At 56.7% G+C, this 16,337-nt stretch overlaps 2 protein-coding genes across 3 annotated transcripts; both read left to right on the top strand.

Annotated features, from left to right (window-relative positions):
• The first annotated feature begins 796 nt into the window (after positions 1 to 796).
• LRP10 (LDL receptor related protein 10) lies at positions 797 to 6,211 on the top strand. The gene is made up of 7 exons (XM_046653590.1): positions 797 to 933; positions 1,309 to 1,353; positions 1,872 to 2,007; positions 3,230 to 3,420; positions 3,537 to 4,554; positions 4,905 to 5,034; positions 5,148 to 6,211. The coding sequence occupies exons 1-7, from the start codon at positions 900 to 902 to the stop codon at positions 5,733 to 5,735; spliced, it is 2,142 nt and encodes a 713-aa protein (XP_046509546.1). The 5' UTR covers positions 797 to 899; the 3' UTR covers positions 5,736 to 6,211.
• Positions 6,212 to 6,345: 134 nt separating this feature from the next.
• REM2 (RRAD and GEM like GTPase 2) lies at positions 6,346 to 15,236 on the top strand. Of its 2 annotated transcripts, XM_046653592.1 has the most exons (6): positions 6,346 to 7,117; positions 10,778 to 10,903; positions 12,134 to 12,475; positions 12,720 to 12,793; positions 13,532 to 13,739; positions 14,137 to 15,236. In XM_046653592.1, the coding sequence occupies exons 2-6, from the start codon at positions 10,801 to 10,803 to the stop codon at positions 14,430 to 14,432; spliced, it is 1,023 nt and encodes a 340-aa protein (XP_046509548.1). In that variant the 5' UTR covers positions 6,346 to 7,117; positions 10,778 to 10,800; the 3' UTR covers positions 14,433 to 15,236. The 2 variants fall into 2 exon arrangements, with proteins under 2 accessions (XP_046509548.1, XP_046509549.1); XM_046653593.1 differs by lacking the exon at positions 6,346 to 7,117 and having other exon boundaries at positions 8,925 to 10,903; positions 12,140 to 12,475.
• Positions 15,237 to 16,337: the final 1,101 nt, after the last annotated feature.

The raw sequence follows: 16,337 nt of genomic DNA, 5'->3' as shown, positions 1-16,337 counted from the left end.
TACGATGCAGTCTACACAGAAATCAAAACGATGTACACCTGAAAGTTATATAATGTTATAAATCAATGTTACCTCGGAAAAAAAAAAGTGCTACCGGATCTCAGACACTGGGACAAGAGAAGTACCGCGAGCTTAAGAGCCCAATGGAAAGACATGACAGATGCGCAGAAAGGACTAAAAGCAGGGTTAAAAAGTGGAGGCTGAGCGCCGCGTTCAGAGCCGGTCTGACCAGTCGGGGCAGGGCGGGAAAGGGGTTAAGGCGAGCCGGTGGGCGGGCCCGCGCGTTGATTGGCAGGGGTGGGGCCAGGCTCGTCCCCCGCCCCCTCCCTCCGCCCCGGTTCTCCAGCCCCTGGGCCGGCGGGGGTACTGCCCCGGGAGGGCCGGGGAGCTGGGCCGAGCCGCCTGTCCCCCTCGCCCGCTCCTGTGCCGCGTTCCGCGGGCTGGACGCGCTGGAGAAGTTGAGCCGCGGCCGGGCCGGCCCTGGGGGCTGACAGTCAGCAAAGTTTGACCCGAAGAGGAAGTGGCCTCGAGCCCCGGCAGGTGGCGGCCAGGCCTGGACAGGGGCGCTTGGGCCTGCGGGCGGGCTGGAGGCGAGGGCGCGCCCCAGCGCCGGGCCTTTAGCCGATCCCCGGGGCTTTGGGAGCCGGCCGCGGGAGGGAGCGCTGCGGCGGCCGGGAAAACAACTCCGAAGTTGGCGAGAGGCGCCGCCCCTGCTCCCGGCGGCCGCCGCCTGCCCGCCCCCAGCCCTGGCATCCAGAGCACCGGCCGGGGAGCCTGGGCCATGGAGCCCCCTCGGGGAGGCGGCACTGGGGGGCCCGGACGCCCGGAGCCGCGCCGCCTCCCTGCTGGGTAGACGACAGAAGCTCCGGGACTTTTCCTGCCTCTCCGGACGGCTCAAGATGCTGCCGGCCGTGCTCTTCCTCCTCCTCCTGGGTAAGAAACCGAAACAAGACTACCCGCCCGGCGCCCTGCCCCCAGGGCTGTCCGCCGAGCCCTCATCCTACCCTGCCTGCCCGGGCCCCCCAGCCCCTGTCGCCGCACCCGGCGCTGTCTGCCCCAACCCCCAGGAAGTCTCCAGCCCTTCCCCTCAGCCCCCATCCTCCCTCTGGCTTCCCAAGATCACCGTACCCACCCCACAGGCCGCGGCCCTTCCTTCGAGGTCACACACCTAAGCCTCCCCCTGCTCCACCACCCCTTCCCATAAACTGCCCGGAAGTCCCTGATGGCTCCCTTCCTCCTGGAGTTGCTCAGGTGAAGAAAACTCCCAAGGGTGACTCACCCTCCTGCCGTTTCTCGCTCTTCCTCTAGGAGGCGCTGTCGCCCATCCAGACCGGATCATTTTCCCACATCCCGGTGAGTAGAGGGTCCCCCTGGAGCCCTGCGAACTTGGCAATGAGGGAGGACTCCAGAGAAGGACTCTCTCTTCCTTGAATTCCTCTGGTGCCCGTCATAGTTTTGGAGTGGAGATCATCCACCTTTTATTTTACAGATGGGGAAACTGAGACCCAGTGTAGGCCCTCACCTGGTGGTTACGTACTGTTTTGTTTTTTCCAAATATCCATGCTTGATCTCTCTAGCCAAAATGTAGACTGCCCACGAGTAGAGACAGTCTTTCCCGCTCTTCCTGGCCCAGTGGCTGGCACAAAGCAGACCCCTCATTGTTTGTGGTGTTGATACTTAAGGTGAAGCTCTGCTGAGTGTGGGAGGAAGAGGGCTGGCTGAAGGCTATGACTCTGGGGGCTGTGTAGATGGGGAGGGGGAGTTCCTCTGCTCCTGCTGGAAGAGCCCAGGTCCTTGGAGGCCTCAAGCCTGAGGAGGGGTGGGATGCTAAGGGGCTCTCACGCGGTGTCCCTCCCTTTCTCTCTCGCCAGCCTGTGTGGACCCCCCAGCAGTGCTCTTGGAAGTGCAAGGCACCTTACAGAGGCCCCTGGGCCGGGACAGCCGCACCTTCCCTGCCAACTGCACGTGGCTCATCCTGGGCAGCAAGGAGCAGACTGTAACAGTCAGGTGAGAAGCAGGGCCAAACCTTACTCCTCTCCCCTGGCCCTCCCCCCTCCACCATGGCAGAGCCTTCAAAGATCACTTCATGGAGTTCCCATCGCACTCAACAGGGAGAAGAGTAGAATTTGATTTGATCTAGTCTGCCCTAAAAGCCTAGCTTGTTCTGGGCCAGACACAGTAAATTGGAGCTGGGCTGAGGCAGACGTAAAGCTTTGGTCCTGGTCATCTGTGAAGGACAACAGTCACTCTAGAAACAGCACTTAGGCTCCAATATGGCTACTCTGAGGAGTCCTTCAATCCATGGCACATCTTTGCTTGGGATTCAAGGCTATTTCTTTTTTTCTTTTTTCTTTTTTCTTTTTTTTTTTTTGAGGAACATTAGCCCTGAGCTAACATCTGCTGCCAATCCTCCTCTCTTTGCTGAGGAAGACTGGCCCTGAGCTAACATCCATGCCCATCTTCCTCTATTTTATATGTGGTTTGCCTGCCACAGCATGGCTTGCCAAGCAGTGCGTAGGGCTACACCTGGGACCCAAACCAGTGAACCCTGGGCCACTGAAGCAGATCGCACGAACTTAACCGCTGCATCACCGGGCTGGCCTTCAAAGCTGTTTCTTGATCAGTTAGAAGCTTTCTCAGTCTCCCCAGATCTTATAAACAGTCCGGGTCTCCCTGGGCTCCCCTGTCCCTGGGATGTGGGGTTGGGGTCCATGTAAAGTACCTGGCTATTTGCTTCACATGGTTCACTTCCCATGAGTTTACCTAGATGGGGGTAGGTGAAGGGAGAGGGCAGTCTGGGGAGAGGCTGTTGGGGCAGAGGGATCAGAATACCATGGTGGTCTCTGGTCTCACCACCGGGCCCTGGGAGGGGATGGTGAGCTCTGGTTAATCGAACTGTATGGTAATTGCCAATTCCTGCCAGCACTGTGGTTGGGTGACAGTGCTGCAGCAAATGGAAAGCAATAAATCTGTTAACTCAGTCTCAGAACACAAGCCAGTTTTTCCAAGGGGCTCTAGGATGTATCTCATGATCTTATGCCACTGACCTCGTTAGGACTATCACCATTGACTGTAAAGGAATTTGGCTGAGTTTTCCTCTGGCTATTTAGATTGTGGATAAGCAGATGTTTGTGCTTCTGGGAGTAGAAGGGGCCTGATAGCACTGGGAGAGGAAGACGCCAGTGGTGGTCAAGAATACCTCACATCCTGCTCGCTTCCACCCCTGTAGGTTCCAAAAACTGCACCTGGCCTGTGGCTCAGAGCGCTTAATCCTGAGCTCACCTCTCCAGCCACAGATCTCCCTGTGTGAGGCCCCTGCCAGCCCTCTGCAGCTGCCTGGGGGCAACGTCACCATCACCTACAGCTATGCCGGGGCCAGAGCACCCATGGGCCAGGGCTTCCTGCTCTCCTACAGCCAAGGTGGGCTGGACAGGGCTCTCCATGGGGCTATTAGAACGGGCAGTGGAAGCCCAGGGAGGAGGGAAGGTCCTGTCAGCTCCAATGATTCACAGCCCCTCTCCCTGGTGCCTCTGCAGATTGGCTGATGTGCCTGCCGGAGGAGTTCCAGTGCCTCAACCACCGCTGTGTGCCCACGACCCAGCGCTGCAACGGGGTCGATGCCTGCGGTGATGGCTCTGATGAGGCAGGTTGCGGCTCAGACCCCTTCCCTGACCTGACCCCAGTCCCTATCCCCAACCTACCCTGCAATCACACCTTGGAAGAATTCTATGGGATCTTCTCTTCCCCCGGATACTCACACCTGGCCTCAGTCTCCCACCCCCAGTCTTGCACCTGGCTGCTGGACCCCCATGATGGCCGGCGCCTGGCAGTGCGCTTCACAGCCCTGGACCTGGGTTATGGAGATGCGGTGCATGTGTATGATGGCGCTGGGCCCCCAGAGACCTCCCGGCTGCTGCGCAGCCTCACCCACTTCAGCAATGGCAAGGCTGTCACCGTGGAGACGCTGTCTGGCCAGGCGACCGTGGCCTACCACACAGTTGCTTGGAGCAGTGGTCGGGGCTTCAATGCCACCTACCACGTGCGGGGCTACTGCTTGCCTTGGGACCGACCCTGTGGCTTAGGCTCTGGCCTGGGGGCTAGCGAGGGCCTAGGTGACCGCTGCTATAGTGAGGCACAGCGCTGCGATGGCTCATGGGACTGTGCTGATGGCACAGATGAGAAGAACTGCCCTAGCTGCCCACCTGGACACTTCCCCTGTGGGGCAGCCGGCACCCCCGGTGCCACAGCCTGCTACCTGCCTGCTGACCGCTGCAACTACCAGACCTTCTGTGCGGATGGAGCAGACGAGAGACGCTGCCGGCACTGCCAGCCTGGCAACTTCCGATGCCGGGATGAGAAGTGCGTGTATGAGACGTGGGTGTGCGACGGGCAGCCAGACTGTGCCGATGGCAGCGACGAGTGGGACTGCTCCTATGCCCTGCCCCGCAAGGTCATCACAGCTGCAGTCATTGGCAGCCTAGTATGTGGCTTGCTGCTGGTCATTGCCCTGGGCTGCACCTGCAAGCTCTATGCTATTCGCACGCAGGAGTACAGGTGAGTGGGAGTGCCGCTGGCTGTAGAGGTGCAGGGACTGAGGGTGAGACAGGGCCCATGCAGCCACAGGAGACCATCAGGGTGCCCACACTGGGGAGAGGTTCCAGTAACCAGCTTATCGTTTGGCTCCTGGGTTGTCCAGCTTAGAGACAGGGGTGTTCCTCTGAGGGAAGGACTGGTCTAGATCCTGAAAGCCGTCTCAAGAAAGGAGGGGACCTTGGCTGACTTGGGAAAGCCATGCATAGCTCCAGTTGTCCTGGCCTAGGTGTGGAGGGAAGAGGCCTCTCCGGGCTGGGACAGGCTGCTCTGGCCAGAGCCACCTGTGACTGAGCAGCCCTCCTTCCTTCCAGCATCTTCGCCCCCCTCTCCCGGATGGAGGCAGAGATTGTGCAGCAGCAGGCACCCCCGTCCTACGGGCAGCTCATCGCCCAGGGCGCCATCCCACCTGTAGAGGACTTCCCTACAGAGAATCCTAATGACGTAAGTCACCCTCCGCAACCTTCACACCTCCTGCTCCTGGCCCCACTGTGGCCCTGCTGCTATCCCCTCCTCCCCACCCCTCTGACTGTAATATCTGCCCCCTCTCCTTGCAGAACTCAGTGCTGGGCAACCTGCGTTCTCTGCTACAGATCTTGCGCCAGGATATGACTCCCGGGGGTGCCTCAGGTGCCCGCCGTCGCCAGCGGGGCCGCTCCGTGCGCCGCCTGGTGCGCCGTCTCCGCCGCTGGGGCCTGCTTCCTCGAACCAACCCCCCAGCCCGGAACCCTGAGAACAGATCGCAGGTTACCCCTTCTGCCGCTCCCCTTGAGGCCCTAGATGGCAGCACAAGTCCGGCCCGTGAGGGCGGGGCAGTGGGTGGGCAGGATGGGGAACAGGCACCCCCACTGCCCATCAAGGCTCTCCTCCCATCTGCAAGCACCTCTCCAGCCCTCCCTACTGTCCCCGAGGCCCCGGGGCCACTGCCCTCAGCGTCCCTGGAGCCATCCCTGCTGTCTGGAGTGATGCAGGCCCTACGAGGTCGCCTCTTGCCCAGCCTGCAGCCCCCAGGACCAACCCGGACCCCACCTGAACCCCACACAACAGTCCTGTCCCCAGAGGATGAGGACGATGTGCTACTGGTGCCACTGGCTGAGCCGGGGGTCTGGGTGGTCGAAGCAGAGGATGAGCCACTGCTTGCCTGAGGTGACCTGGCTCCCCTAGGGGCTCTAGTCACAGTGACAACAACCCATTAGAGGGCAGCTCAGCCTCCCTTCCACTTCTTCCCTCCTCAACCCTCTGAGGGGCCTTGGTGGGTAAATGCCATAGGTTAGATGTCCCTCAGACAGAGAGAGGGCTCACACAGAGCTCCCTCTGCACATGGCCAGAGACCACAGTCTCTCCGCCACCACCCTCTCCCCACACCACCACCATTCAGGTGGCTGTTTTTAAAAAGTTAAATTCTCAAAGGATCATAGGCCTGGACACTCCATCCTTGCCAAACCCCCACCCAAAAGTGGCCTTAAGCACAAGAATGCCAATTGGCTGGAGACTTCCAGCCTCCAAGGGGAGCATTTGGGCAGAGCCTGAACTCAAAAGAAGAGCACAACAAATGCTTTTATCCCATAGCTAGGTTATTGCCCAGAAAGTCAAGGTCGAAAATAAAGGAATCAGAATGTAAGATTTTTGTAAATGAGCTGTAAGCCTCAGCCCTGCCTCTCTACCCATCTCAGCTTATGCCCGCCTCACCGTGTTCCTCCCAGTGGAGGCCTTTGCTCTGCCCTCCACTTCCTGCCCTCTTCCTATTCATCTTCTAACCACCCACCCTTGATTTTCTATACCACTCAGAGGGTAAGAAAATTCTAGGAACCCTAAGGACCAACCCTCTCCACCTCCACTCACCGCCTAGGGCCCAACTCTACAGCGACTGACACCAGGGGTGAGCACCAAGCCTCTTTAGTCACCGCCAGGCCGGAGGTCTGGTGAGCCAGCTGGGCCCTGCACCTGGGAAGGTTCCCATTTATGGAGTACTCCCAGGGCACAGATCCCAGGAGGGAGATTGTCCCTGGTGGAACATGGGAGTTGTGACGCCTGCCTGCCACCCTCCAGCCCCACCAGGCATGCACTTACAGTCTGTCCTAGGCAAGACAGATGAACTTTCAGCCAGGATGCCTCAAAGCAGGCAAAGATGAGTCGAGAGAAAAATCACAAACAATCGGGCTGTGAAGATGCTGACATCACCTTGGTCAAATCCAAGAGGTCTTCTTGGAAGAGGACCCAAACTAGATTCTAAAGAATGCCGTCAGTCATTGGAATAGAATTATAAATTCTAGGCAGGGTGAAAGTCTACAGGATAAGCAAACAAAGCAGATATGAGGGCTAGGGCTGTAGGCTGGACCCTGGACCGTCTAAGAAAAGGGACAGGAGCGCAAGCAGTGTGACCAGAGCCAAAGAACTGGAGAAGGTGATGGAGGGAATGATCTGTGAGAAAGGTTGGAACTCAGACTCTTGGTAAGCAAGGTGACAGAAGCTGTCCCAGTGTTTGAAGTCAAAATCTGGACAAAGGATACAGAAGGAGCCTGTGGGGGTGAGTGTCTTGTCCCAGGAGCAGAGCATTCCTTAAAAGAACTAGTCCCCAGGGAAACGCACCCCCCTCCCTCCCAGCCTGGCCCTTACCTGCCAGGCCTGACCTATCCCTGCCACTCTGGTGGAGGGGCCCTGTCCACATCCTCACCAGCACTAACTGCATAATGTGCCCTCTCCCAGGGAGCAAGAGCCTAGGGAAGTGGCAGAGAGAGGACATGGTGCAGTCCTAGGACCCTGGCATCTTGGCTTCGGAAAGCCCCAAGCTGCTTTCACTGCAGACCCTCAGAGGTCCTCATCCTCACTCACTGCTCTCCCTTTGCGCCTTCCTCCCCAAGTGCAGACGATCCCTGCGTCCCACCATGTCAGGCCAGTGAAGACAGTGAGGCAGGGAATGTTGAGCCCCACTGCCCATGCCTCTGCATCACTGGTTTCTGCCCTCTCTTCCCCCGTAGCCACCTCAAAAACCTCCACCCTGATATCCTCATTCCTTGTCCCGCTCGAAACCTTTTATCTCTTGGGGGGTATTTGTAACTTGAGAGAGGACAAAGATTTAAGGTAACAGAATGCTCCTAGGAGAATCCTTCAGAATGCTGGGGGGAGGACTTGAGGGAAGAGGTCGCTAGGAAGGCCTGTGTGTATAGATTCACGGGCCTGAAAGAAGTTTCTCTAGGCCCTGGGTGTGTGCTCTAGGAGGTGCAAGCAGTAGCACTACCTCTGTCAGACGGAAGCCCCAGGCTGGCAGGGAGAGGGGCTTGGCCTTGTACAGGCAGTATGGGGAAACCAAGACAGAGGGTCCTACCCAGGAGAGGGTGGGGCACTGGGGAGCAGTCACCCAAGTTTATTTTCACCATGGCCCAAGGAAAAAGAAAAGAGGCAACGTCAGGTCCTATCAGGATAGACACTGCTTTCCAAGGTGCCCAGCATCAGGGGTGTGCCCAGCATCAGGGGTGTGCCCAGCATCAGGGGTGTGCGACTCTCCTCAAGGCTCTTGGTGGGGAGAAGGGTGGTGTTCTCAGCATGAGATGGGATCAGGCAAGGAATCTGAGATAACAGTAGATACCAGAATTCAGTCCTTAAGGAACAGAATCTGGGCCTGGACCAAGCTCCAGGCCCCACTGGGAGGGCAGAAGGACCCCCAGCCACACAGCCTGAAGCTGTGAGAGCACCAAATAGTTGGGCAACCTGCTGAGCACCAGATCATTTATCATATGTGGCTAACCCTCCTAATAAGACTGTGCCATGGGCATCATAACCCCAATTCAGGTCCAGGAGCAGCTTCAGAAAAATTAGGAGACTAGCCTAGTTTCTACTGAGAGAGATTTAAACCTGGATTGGTTCCATTCCAAATCTTATCCTTGTCCCACTGTTCCACAGGACCTCCTATTCCTGAGGGAGCCTGGACATGGGCAAGTGCACAGCCTCTTACTAGTGGGACGAGAGAGATGGTGGTTAAGGTGAAACCCAGCCTGCCCCTGTGGCCTAAGGCTGCATTGAGGGCAGGCAGAAGTCATGGTCAAGAATCCTTGTTGGGGTCTGAAGCTCCTCACTCACCCTTACCTGGTATCATAGAAATGAATCCAACCACCTCAGTGGGTTTTCCAGATACATAAAGCTCAGCCTATTACAATTTAAAACTTTTTCTTTTTGAGGAAGATTAGCCCTGAGCTAACATCTGCTGCCAATCCTCCTCTTTTTGCTGAGGAAGACTGGCCCTGAGCTAACATCCCAGCCCATCTTCCTCTACCTTTTACATGTGGGATGCCTGCCACAGCATGGCTTGCCAAGTGTGCATACGTCAGCACCCGGGATCCAAAACAGTGAACCCTGGGCCACCGAAGCGGAACATGCAAATCTAACTGCTGCGCCACCGGCTCGGCCCCAATTTAAAACTTTTTTAAAAATTTATTTTGGAAGGAAATCATTCTAAAACATTACACTCATCTTCGGCACATCTGTAATACAATATAGATTTTTATGGATAGCTGAGGATCATTCATAGAAACCAATGGCTCTCTGTGTTCAGAAGGTGTAACAGTGTCAGGGAAGCTGTTTGCCTTAATGCCAAATGACCTTAGACCACTTTTTAAATGCTTCTGACCGTTTTAGAGGTTTTTCGTGGTGTTGCTACCCTTGCTACAGGGCTATCAGGAGTCACTTGCTGCTCTAAATGTGCTTCTAATCTATGAATCCAGGAACACACATGGACACATTAATATGTGAATAAACTGAGGGCAACTAGGCTGTGATTGAGGACTGGAGAGTCCAGCCAATGAATAAAGTGCATGTGTATTGTAGCTGCTCCCTCTAGACCCCACAGCGTTGCCTCGTAGTTGACTTCCAGATAAGTGAAGTGTCACTGCACGTCAGTCCCAAGAGTACTCTGCCTCTTCGATTGGACAAGTCCACTGAAGATTGCAATATAGATTGTTCCCAATAATAGGAGACAGTTGGAATATTTAAGACAAGGAAGGCAGCATGGCAGAGAGATGAGAAATAGTCTTTGGCACTGGAAAGATCTGGTGTCCCCTTTCTAGCTGCATGATTGGTTTGGGGACAGCCCACCCACCTACCACTCTGAGCCTTAGGATTATGAGGATGAAAGGAGATAAAGGTGCTTAGCACAGCCCCTAGCAAAAATGGGGTGAGAAGGGGCCAGGAAATCGGAATGTGTGTTGGGTGCTTGTAAGTGTGTCAGGAAGGAAGACAAAAATGGGTGCCTGAAGGGAAAGGGAACGGGCAGAAAAGGAGCAGTGACGGAGACATGTCATGCTGGCTTCCCAAAAAGAGGTAGACATCGCATGTGTCCGCTTTGCCTTGTGTAGCCCAGAAGGCCTGGTGGCTGCCTCATCTACCCCAGAGAACACTGGGAGGGGAGGCCGGCACTCCCCACTCCCCATTTGGGATTAGGAACCTCTAGAGGGCTAGCTCTGGTCTCCCTTTTTTCCTGCCCTGATGAACACTAGGTTGGTGGGCCTAGCAGGGAGGGAGACAGGAGGAAATCCCCCCAATGGTTTGCGCCCACCTGAACCTATTGACAAAATGAAGCTGCCTGGACAAAGCAGCCATCTCTTTCTCAAAGCCCCCATCTGCCTAGGGGTCAGGCTGGGAAATGGGTACTTTTGTGGGTTTTAGCCCAGAAGAGGTGTTAATGGGGAAGGAGAGGATGGCAGGGAAGCTTGATGGCAGGGTGACTGTCCCCCTGTCCTTGCATCTCTTTTGGTTTCTGCCTCTAGCCCCCCCCATTTAGCCATGAGCACCCACTCTGAACTGGACACTGGGCAAGAGGGCTGGATACAGAGTTGAACGACGTCCCTCTGTCCTTGCCTCCTGCCATCCTCAGCTCCCTTACCCACTGACCCCTTGCCCGACTTCTCTGAACCCTGTTTCTTCTGCCTCTCTGACTGTTCTGTTCATGTCTTAACCAGATTCCACAGTGTGTGTGCTCCCACAGGGAAACGACACGAAGGAGGGGGGGCAGAAAGGAGGGAATCCCGTTGACGTCACTGCTCATTAGCATGTGTGACCTCATCAGGGGGCGGGCCAGTTTCCCCAGGTGTCCAGGGGAGGGCACAGTTGGGGGGGGGGGGGGGGGGTGGTTGGTATTTAAAGGGAAAAGCTGACAGTGCTGCTGAGTGAGGGAGCCGGTGCTGCGATCCGCCAGGCTGCACACGCACACGCACACCGATGTACACGGACCTCGACACCGACATGGACACGGACACAGAAACCACAGCACTCTGCCCCTCCGGCAGCCACCAGGCCTCCCCACCAGGGACGCCCACACCAGGTGAGGGCTGAGCTGGGCAGGTTCCAGCTGAAACCATGGGAGTGGGAGCTGAAGCTTTGGTGGGGAGGTCAGAACCAGGGGTTGAAGGAGCTTGAACCTAAACAGCAAGAGGGAAAGAGCAACTCAGGAAGTGGGGGGGGCCTCCCTCGGACACTAGGGCTGGGGGTGGAAAGGGGGTGCTGCCTAGACGCTCCCTCCCCCATCCCTCCCAGGGCTTCGCTGGGGAAAGTGATGCTTAGCCCCTAGGTCAGCCTCATTCCCAAGAGGATGGGACGGGCAGGAGGGAAGAGAGAAAGGGAAGGGGCAGCCCACAAGCCAGGGAATCATGGGCAGGGGGCTACCCTGGGGACCTGTTGTAAGGGTTTCTCTGGCTCCTAGAGGCCCTGGCTGCTGGCCAACTATTGATTGTGGGCTATTTCCAGCCTCTCTCCATCCCCCTTTGTTGTGTTTGTCATTCCTTCTCAGTTCCCCTGACCCATGCATTGTCACTCTCCCTCTCCCTCATGCTCCCGCTCTCTCACTCTCTCTCTCCCTCCCTCCCTCCCTCGACCACACCATGAACACAATATTCTCTCAGACTCACAGGGACAGCCAGGGATGCAGGAGGATTCTCACACACAGCCATGCACTTGGGGATGCTCACCTACAGGGCCACAGGAAGAGGCAGCCCCTCTCACACACCCATAGAGACCCGATACACACATCTGAGAGAGCAAAGCTCCTTCCCTGGGAACAGGCTCCCCACCAAGTTTCTGACTCTACCAATACCCACCCCCCAGAACCTGGGCAGAGGCTTCAGTTTCTCATCCCCTGTGTGTCTCATCTCCCCAGTGTGGGGACTTCCAGTGTAGGAAGCAGTAGGGGGCAGGTCCTCTTGGCAGAGGAGGGGCAGTCCTGGGGCCAGAGGCCTAGGGCTGGGGGTGTGCCTCTGTGTCAGTGTGAAGTGTGAGTGGGTGTGTGAGCCTACCCACAGGTGCCTCCCCTGCATGGGGCTTGTTTTGAATAGGTTGTGGCTGAAACCACATTGGGCAAGACTTTAAGTCAGCTCCTTGGATCCTCACCAGTTCAGGCTTCTGGGGGAATTCAGTGTAAGAGGTCAGACCAAGATTCTCAGCTCCTTCTGGGTCATGGTCATTGACTGGGCCTCTGAAGCCAGAGCAGCCAGGACTGAGCCCTCTGCAGATGGCTAGGCATACCCCTCTCATAGCTTCCTTCTCTTTGCCCTGCCAGAAACAGATGCCACACTGCTGAAGAAGCCAGAGAAACTGTTGGCAGGGTTGGACCGGGGTGGGCCACCCCTTGCCCCAGGGGCTCCCAGACGAAGAGGCAGTATGCCTGTGCCCTACAAGCACCAGCTGCTGCGGGCCCAGGCTGTAGATGAACTTGACTGGCCACCTCAAGCCTCATCCTCTGGTTCCTCTGACTCCTTGGGCTCAGGGGAGGCAGCCCCAACCCAAAAGGATGGCATCTTCAAGGTCATGCTGGTGGGGGAGAGCGGCGTGGGCAAGAGCACCCTAGCAGGCACTTTCGGTGGTCTCCAGGGAGACAGTGCTCATGAGCCGGAAAACCCAGGTATTTGGGGGAGCCCTGCAAGGGTTGAGGGTGTCTCTGGAGCCCCAGTCAGGGATGGAAGAGCTCAAGGTGTGAGCAGCCCCTGGAGGCCAGAATCTAAGAGATGCTGCTCCAATGCTGTCTGTGGCAACCTTCCTGGAGGGGGTCCCTGGTGCTGGGATCTGAGGCATCCCTGATTACCAGGTCTCACAGGTGTTGGGGAGCCTCTTAATGGACTCTATTCCCTGTCTTTATTTCCCGACAGAGGACACCTATGAGAGACGCATCATGGTGGATAAGGAGGAAGTGACTCTAGTTGTTTATGACATCTGGGAACAGGTGAGAACTAAGATGTGGCTGCAAGCAGGGGACAAAACCTGGGACAGCTGGGGAGGGCAAAGACTGGCTGAAGGCTGGTGGGACTGCAGGCCCTGGTTTCAACATGTACTGGAACCTGACTTTTCGTATGTATCAGCTCATAGAGCAAAGGCCCACACCAGTGTGCAAATCATGGCATTCGAGAGCCACTGTCTTTCCAGGATCTTCTGCCCCAGAGGCAAATTAGGACCTGAATTTGACAAATCCTGCAGCTGCAAGCTAGGCTGAACACCCTGCAACTGACCCCATCCATACACTTTTTAGCCTAGAAGAGTCTGATCTGACAGGACAAGAGCTCAGGGCTCTGGAATATCAGGGAAGGAAAAAAAAAAAGAGTGAGGACTTGGGGATATTTGGATACAAATGGTTACTGTGTAGAAATGAGAGGCCATATTACATACACTTGAGTAGCATTCATTTTTTAATTAAGAGTTTAGACATAAGAAAGCAGGAAGGGCTACCCTAGTCTAGGATCCTATGTCCCCAATTCAGTTCTCCCACGTGGGGCTCACATTACAAACTTCTCCTCCTTCCACAAGCACACTCTGGGTATGGAGATTCCGCCATTACCCAGCTCTGCTGACCCAAGCAGGTGGCTTCGCCCTCACATCCTGATTCCTCATCCTTGAGATGTAGGTCCTGGACAGGTTCTCCCATTCCTCCAGCCCTAACATCCCACAACTCTCTCCCCATCTGCAGGGAGATGCAGGGGGGTGGCTGCGGGACCACTGCCTTCAGAACGGGGATGCCTTTCTCATCGTCTTCTCAGTCACCGACCGACAAAGCTTCTCCAAAGTTCCAGAGACCCTACTTCGGCTCCGGGCTGGGAGGCCCCACCACGACCTGCCTGTCATCCTTGTTGGAAACAAGAGCGACCTGGTCCGCTCCCGGGAGGTCTCACTGGAGGGTGGGTATCCTTCCCGAACCTTATCCATACTTGCAACCTCATGGAACCCTCTCCTTTCCAGGTCATCTTTTCTCCAAAAGGCCCTCACGGGTGCACAAACTCAGCTGCATTTGGCCCCAGATTAAGAGTAGACTCTCAATGCCCACACCTGGGCCCCTGAGAAGCCCTTCTCTTCCGTCCCCCTCACCTCTTCTGCAAGCTCCCTTCTCCCGCCCCTCCGCACCACCACCGCCCTCCGCTTGATCCCTGCCTTGTTCTTACTTGCCCCATCCCTTTCCACTGCACTCCCGCGACCTCCCCAGGTGTCCCCCGCCCCCACACCCCCGCCCCGCCCCGCCCTGTCCCGCCCCGGGCTCAGTGCAGCCCGGCGGGCGCCTGAACCGACCCCTTCCTGCAGAGGGCCGCCACCTGGCAGGGACACTGAGCTGCAAGCACATCGAGACGTCGGCCGCGCTGCACCACAACACGCGGGAGCTCTTCGAGGGCGCGGTGCGCCAGATCCGGCTGCGGCGGGGCCGGAGCCGTGCCGGGCGCCAGCGGCCAGAGAGGGGCAGCCCCGAGGGCCCCGCGCCGCCCGCGCGCCGCGAGAGCCTCACCAAGAAGGCCAAGCGCTTCCTTGCCAACCTGGTGCCGCGCAACGCCAAGTTCTTCAAGCAGCGCTCCAGGTCGTGTCACGACCTCTCTGTGCTTTGAGCAGCGGTCGCCATGGTCACGCGGTCGCCATGGTCACCGCGCCCTCGGCTCGCGCTCTTGCCCCGCCCCTGTCCGGCTTCCTTTGTGAAGACCGTCTAGGAAACCAAAAACTCCCAGGACGCCCTGGTGTGGCCGCGCGGGGCGGGCCCAGACCCCGGCGGGGGAGGGGCCGGCGGATGTCACCCCCCCCAGCCCCGCCCCCGCCATCGCGCGTTCTCTGGATACCTCCCGCCGCAGAGCGCCTACAAGGCTAGGACGCAGACCTGCGGGGGCGCGCGGCGGCCGGTGGGCGGGGCGGGGCGGGTGCCGGCGGGCCGGAAGGAAAATAGTGCTGCAAGGTATTTTGTTTTTTATTAATTCGCGCTTGACCACCTGTCCTGTAAAGAGATCCTAAAAGCGAGAATTGGCAAAGTGCTTTGTAGACTCCTTTACAGTTTTCCACCTTTGTACTCTGCGCGAATATGCCTCACCTTTAAGAGAGTCTTAAAGGTAATGACACGAAGACGCATCTTTGGGACTTAAAACGTTCTAGTGGTCATCTGCTGTGCTTCTCCACTTTCCCTTTAAGGAGTTCTTAAAGGCGAGGGCCTGGAAGTGCTATTTTCAAGCGTTAATTCTGTGATTTACCACGCCATCATGGCACTTCCCCTTTAAGGTTATTAAAGGTAAAGTGGGGACCCAGTTCTGCCTTCAGATGCCAGCGTGAAGACCTGAGCCGGTGGCAACCCTGCTTCGGCTAGGGCCCAGGAGGCACCAGCAAGGGGGCCACCCTTCCCTTTTCAATAAAGAATTTTTCTACGGCACTTGCTCACTTTGACTCTCTGTTGTCAAAGCCCCCACGGAAAGAATGGATGTTGATAGAAACTGTTGCAGACGAGAAAATTCAGGCCCAGAAGAGCAAGGAACTTAAATCTCTAGGGAGGCTCCAGAACTGACTTAGTCCTGGCGTGGTCCCTAACAGGGGGCCACCGGCCCTTATTGATAATTGAGTCCCCTTGCAGATGAGAAAACAGGCTTGGAGAGGAGCAGGGACCTGCTAGAAGTAATTTAGTAACTTAGTGACACAGAGGGAGGGACGAAGTCTCCAGTCTCTAGGCCCCATCTCCTTACCCCACCTTATCTTGCAAGGAGCCAGCTGGAGGCTACATTTAGTGCCCGGAGCTATACTCAGCTATGACCTGGGCTGGTTCAGGGTTTGGCCCCCATCCACCAGGGAGGCTCATCAGCTGGAGCATAATGGGGCCGGTCTGCACCTCCCCTGACAGGGCCCCAACACCCCAGCTGTCACCTGTAAAGCCCGTGTGAGAACTGAAGCTGTCAGTGCCTCCCCTGGGGACGCCCACGCCCGCTGCTGCCTGAGCCACGAGTTTGAACAAAGGGAGCAGAGGCAGCAGCTCCACTCATCCCTAGACATACATTACAGCTACCTGAGGGCCAGGCCTCCACTCCACCCCATGCAGGTCCCCCAGAACTTGATGGAAAGAGGATGAGATGTCTCCTGAGTCCTTGCAGCTGCGGAGGAGCCAAAAGGGACCAGCTCAGCACAAGTGGTTATAAGATGATAATATGAATAATGACACTATCCTTAGGACTTTATTCACTTTGTCCGTTAATTCTTTAATGACATAAGGTTTTACTACCTCTTTTACTGTGGAAGAAACAGAGAGTTTAAGCAACTTGCCTGAGGTCAATAAGGAACAGAGATGGGATTCCACTCATGTCTGCCTGATACTTAATGGTGACTTTATCCAGCTTTGCATCTGAGGTTCCCCTTCCGGTAAGGATGGGGGGAAGATGAAGGACGGTAGAAGAAATGCAGACGACATGATGGGCGGGGTCATGGGCAGTGGCTGTGGTGAAAGGGCCAGAGAAATTACATGGCTCTAGGGGAATAAGCCAGCTCTG

The sequence above is a fragment of the Equus quagga genome, chromosome 2 (assembly GCF_021613505.1).
Source record: "Equus quagga isolate Etosha38 chromosome 2, UCLA_HA_Equagga_1.0, whole genome shotgun sequence".
Classification (NCBI taxonomy): Eukaryota; Metazoa; Chordata; class Mammalia; order Perissodactyla; family Equidae; genus Equus; species Equus quagga.
The sequence above is the reverse complement of the archived record's forward strand: the minus strand, read 5'-3'. Positions and strand labels throughout refer to the sequence as shown.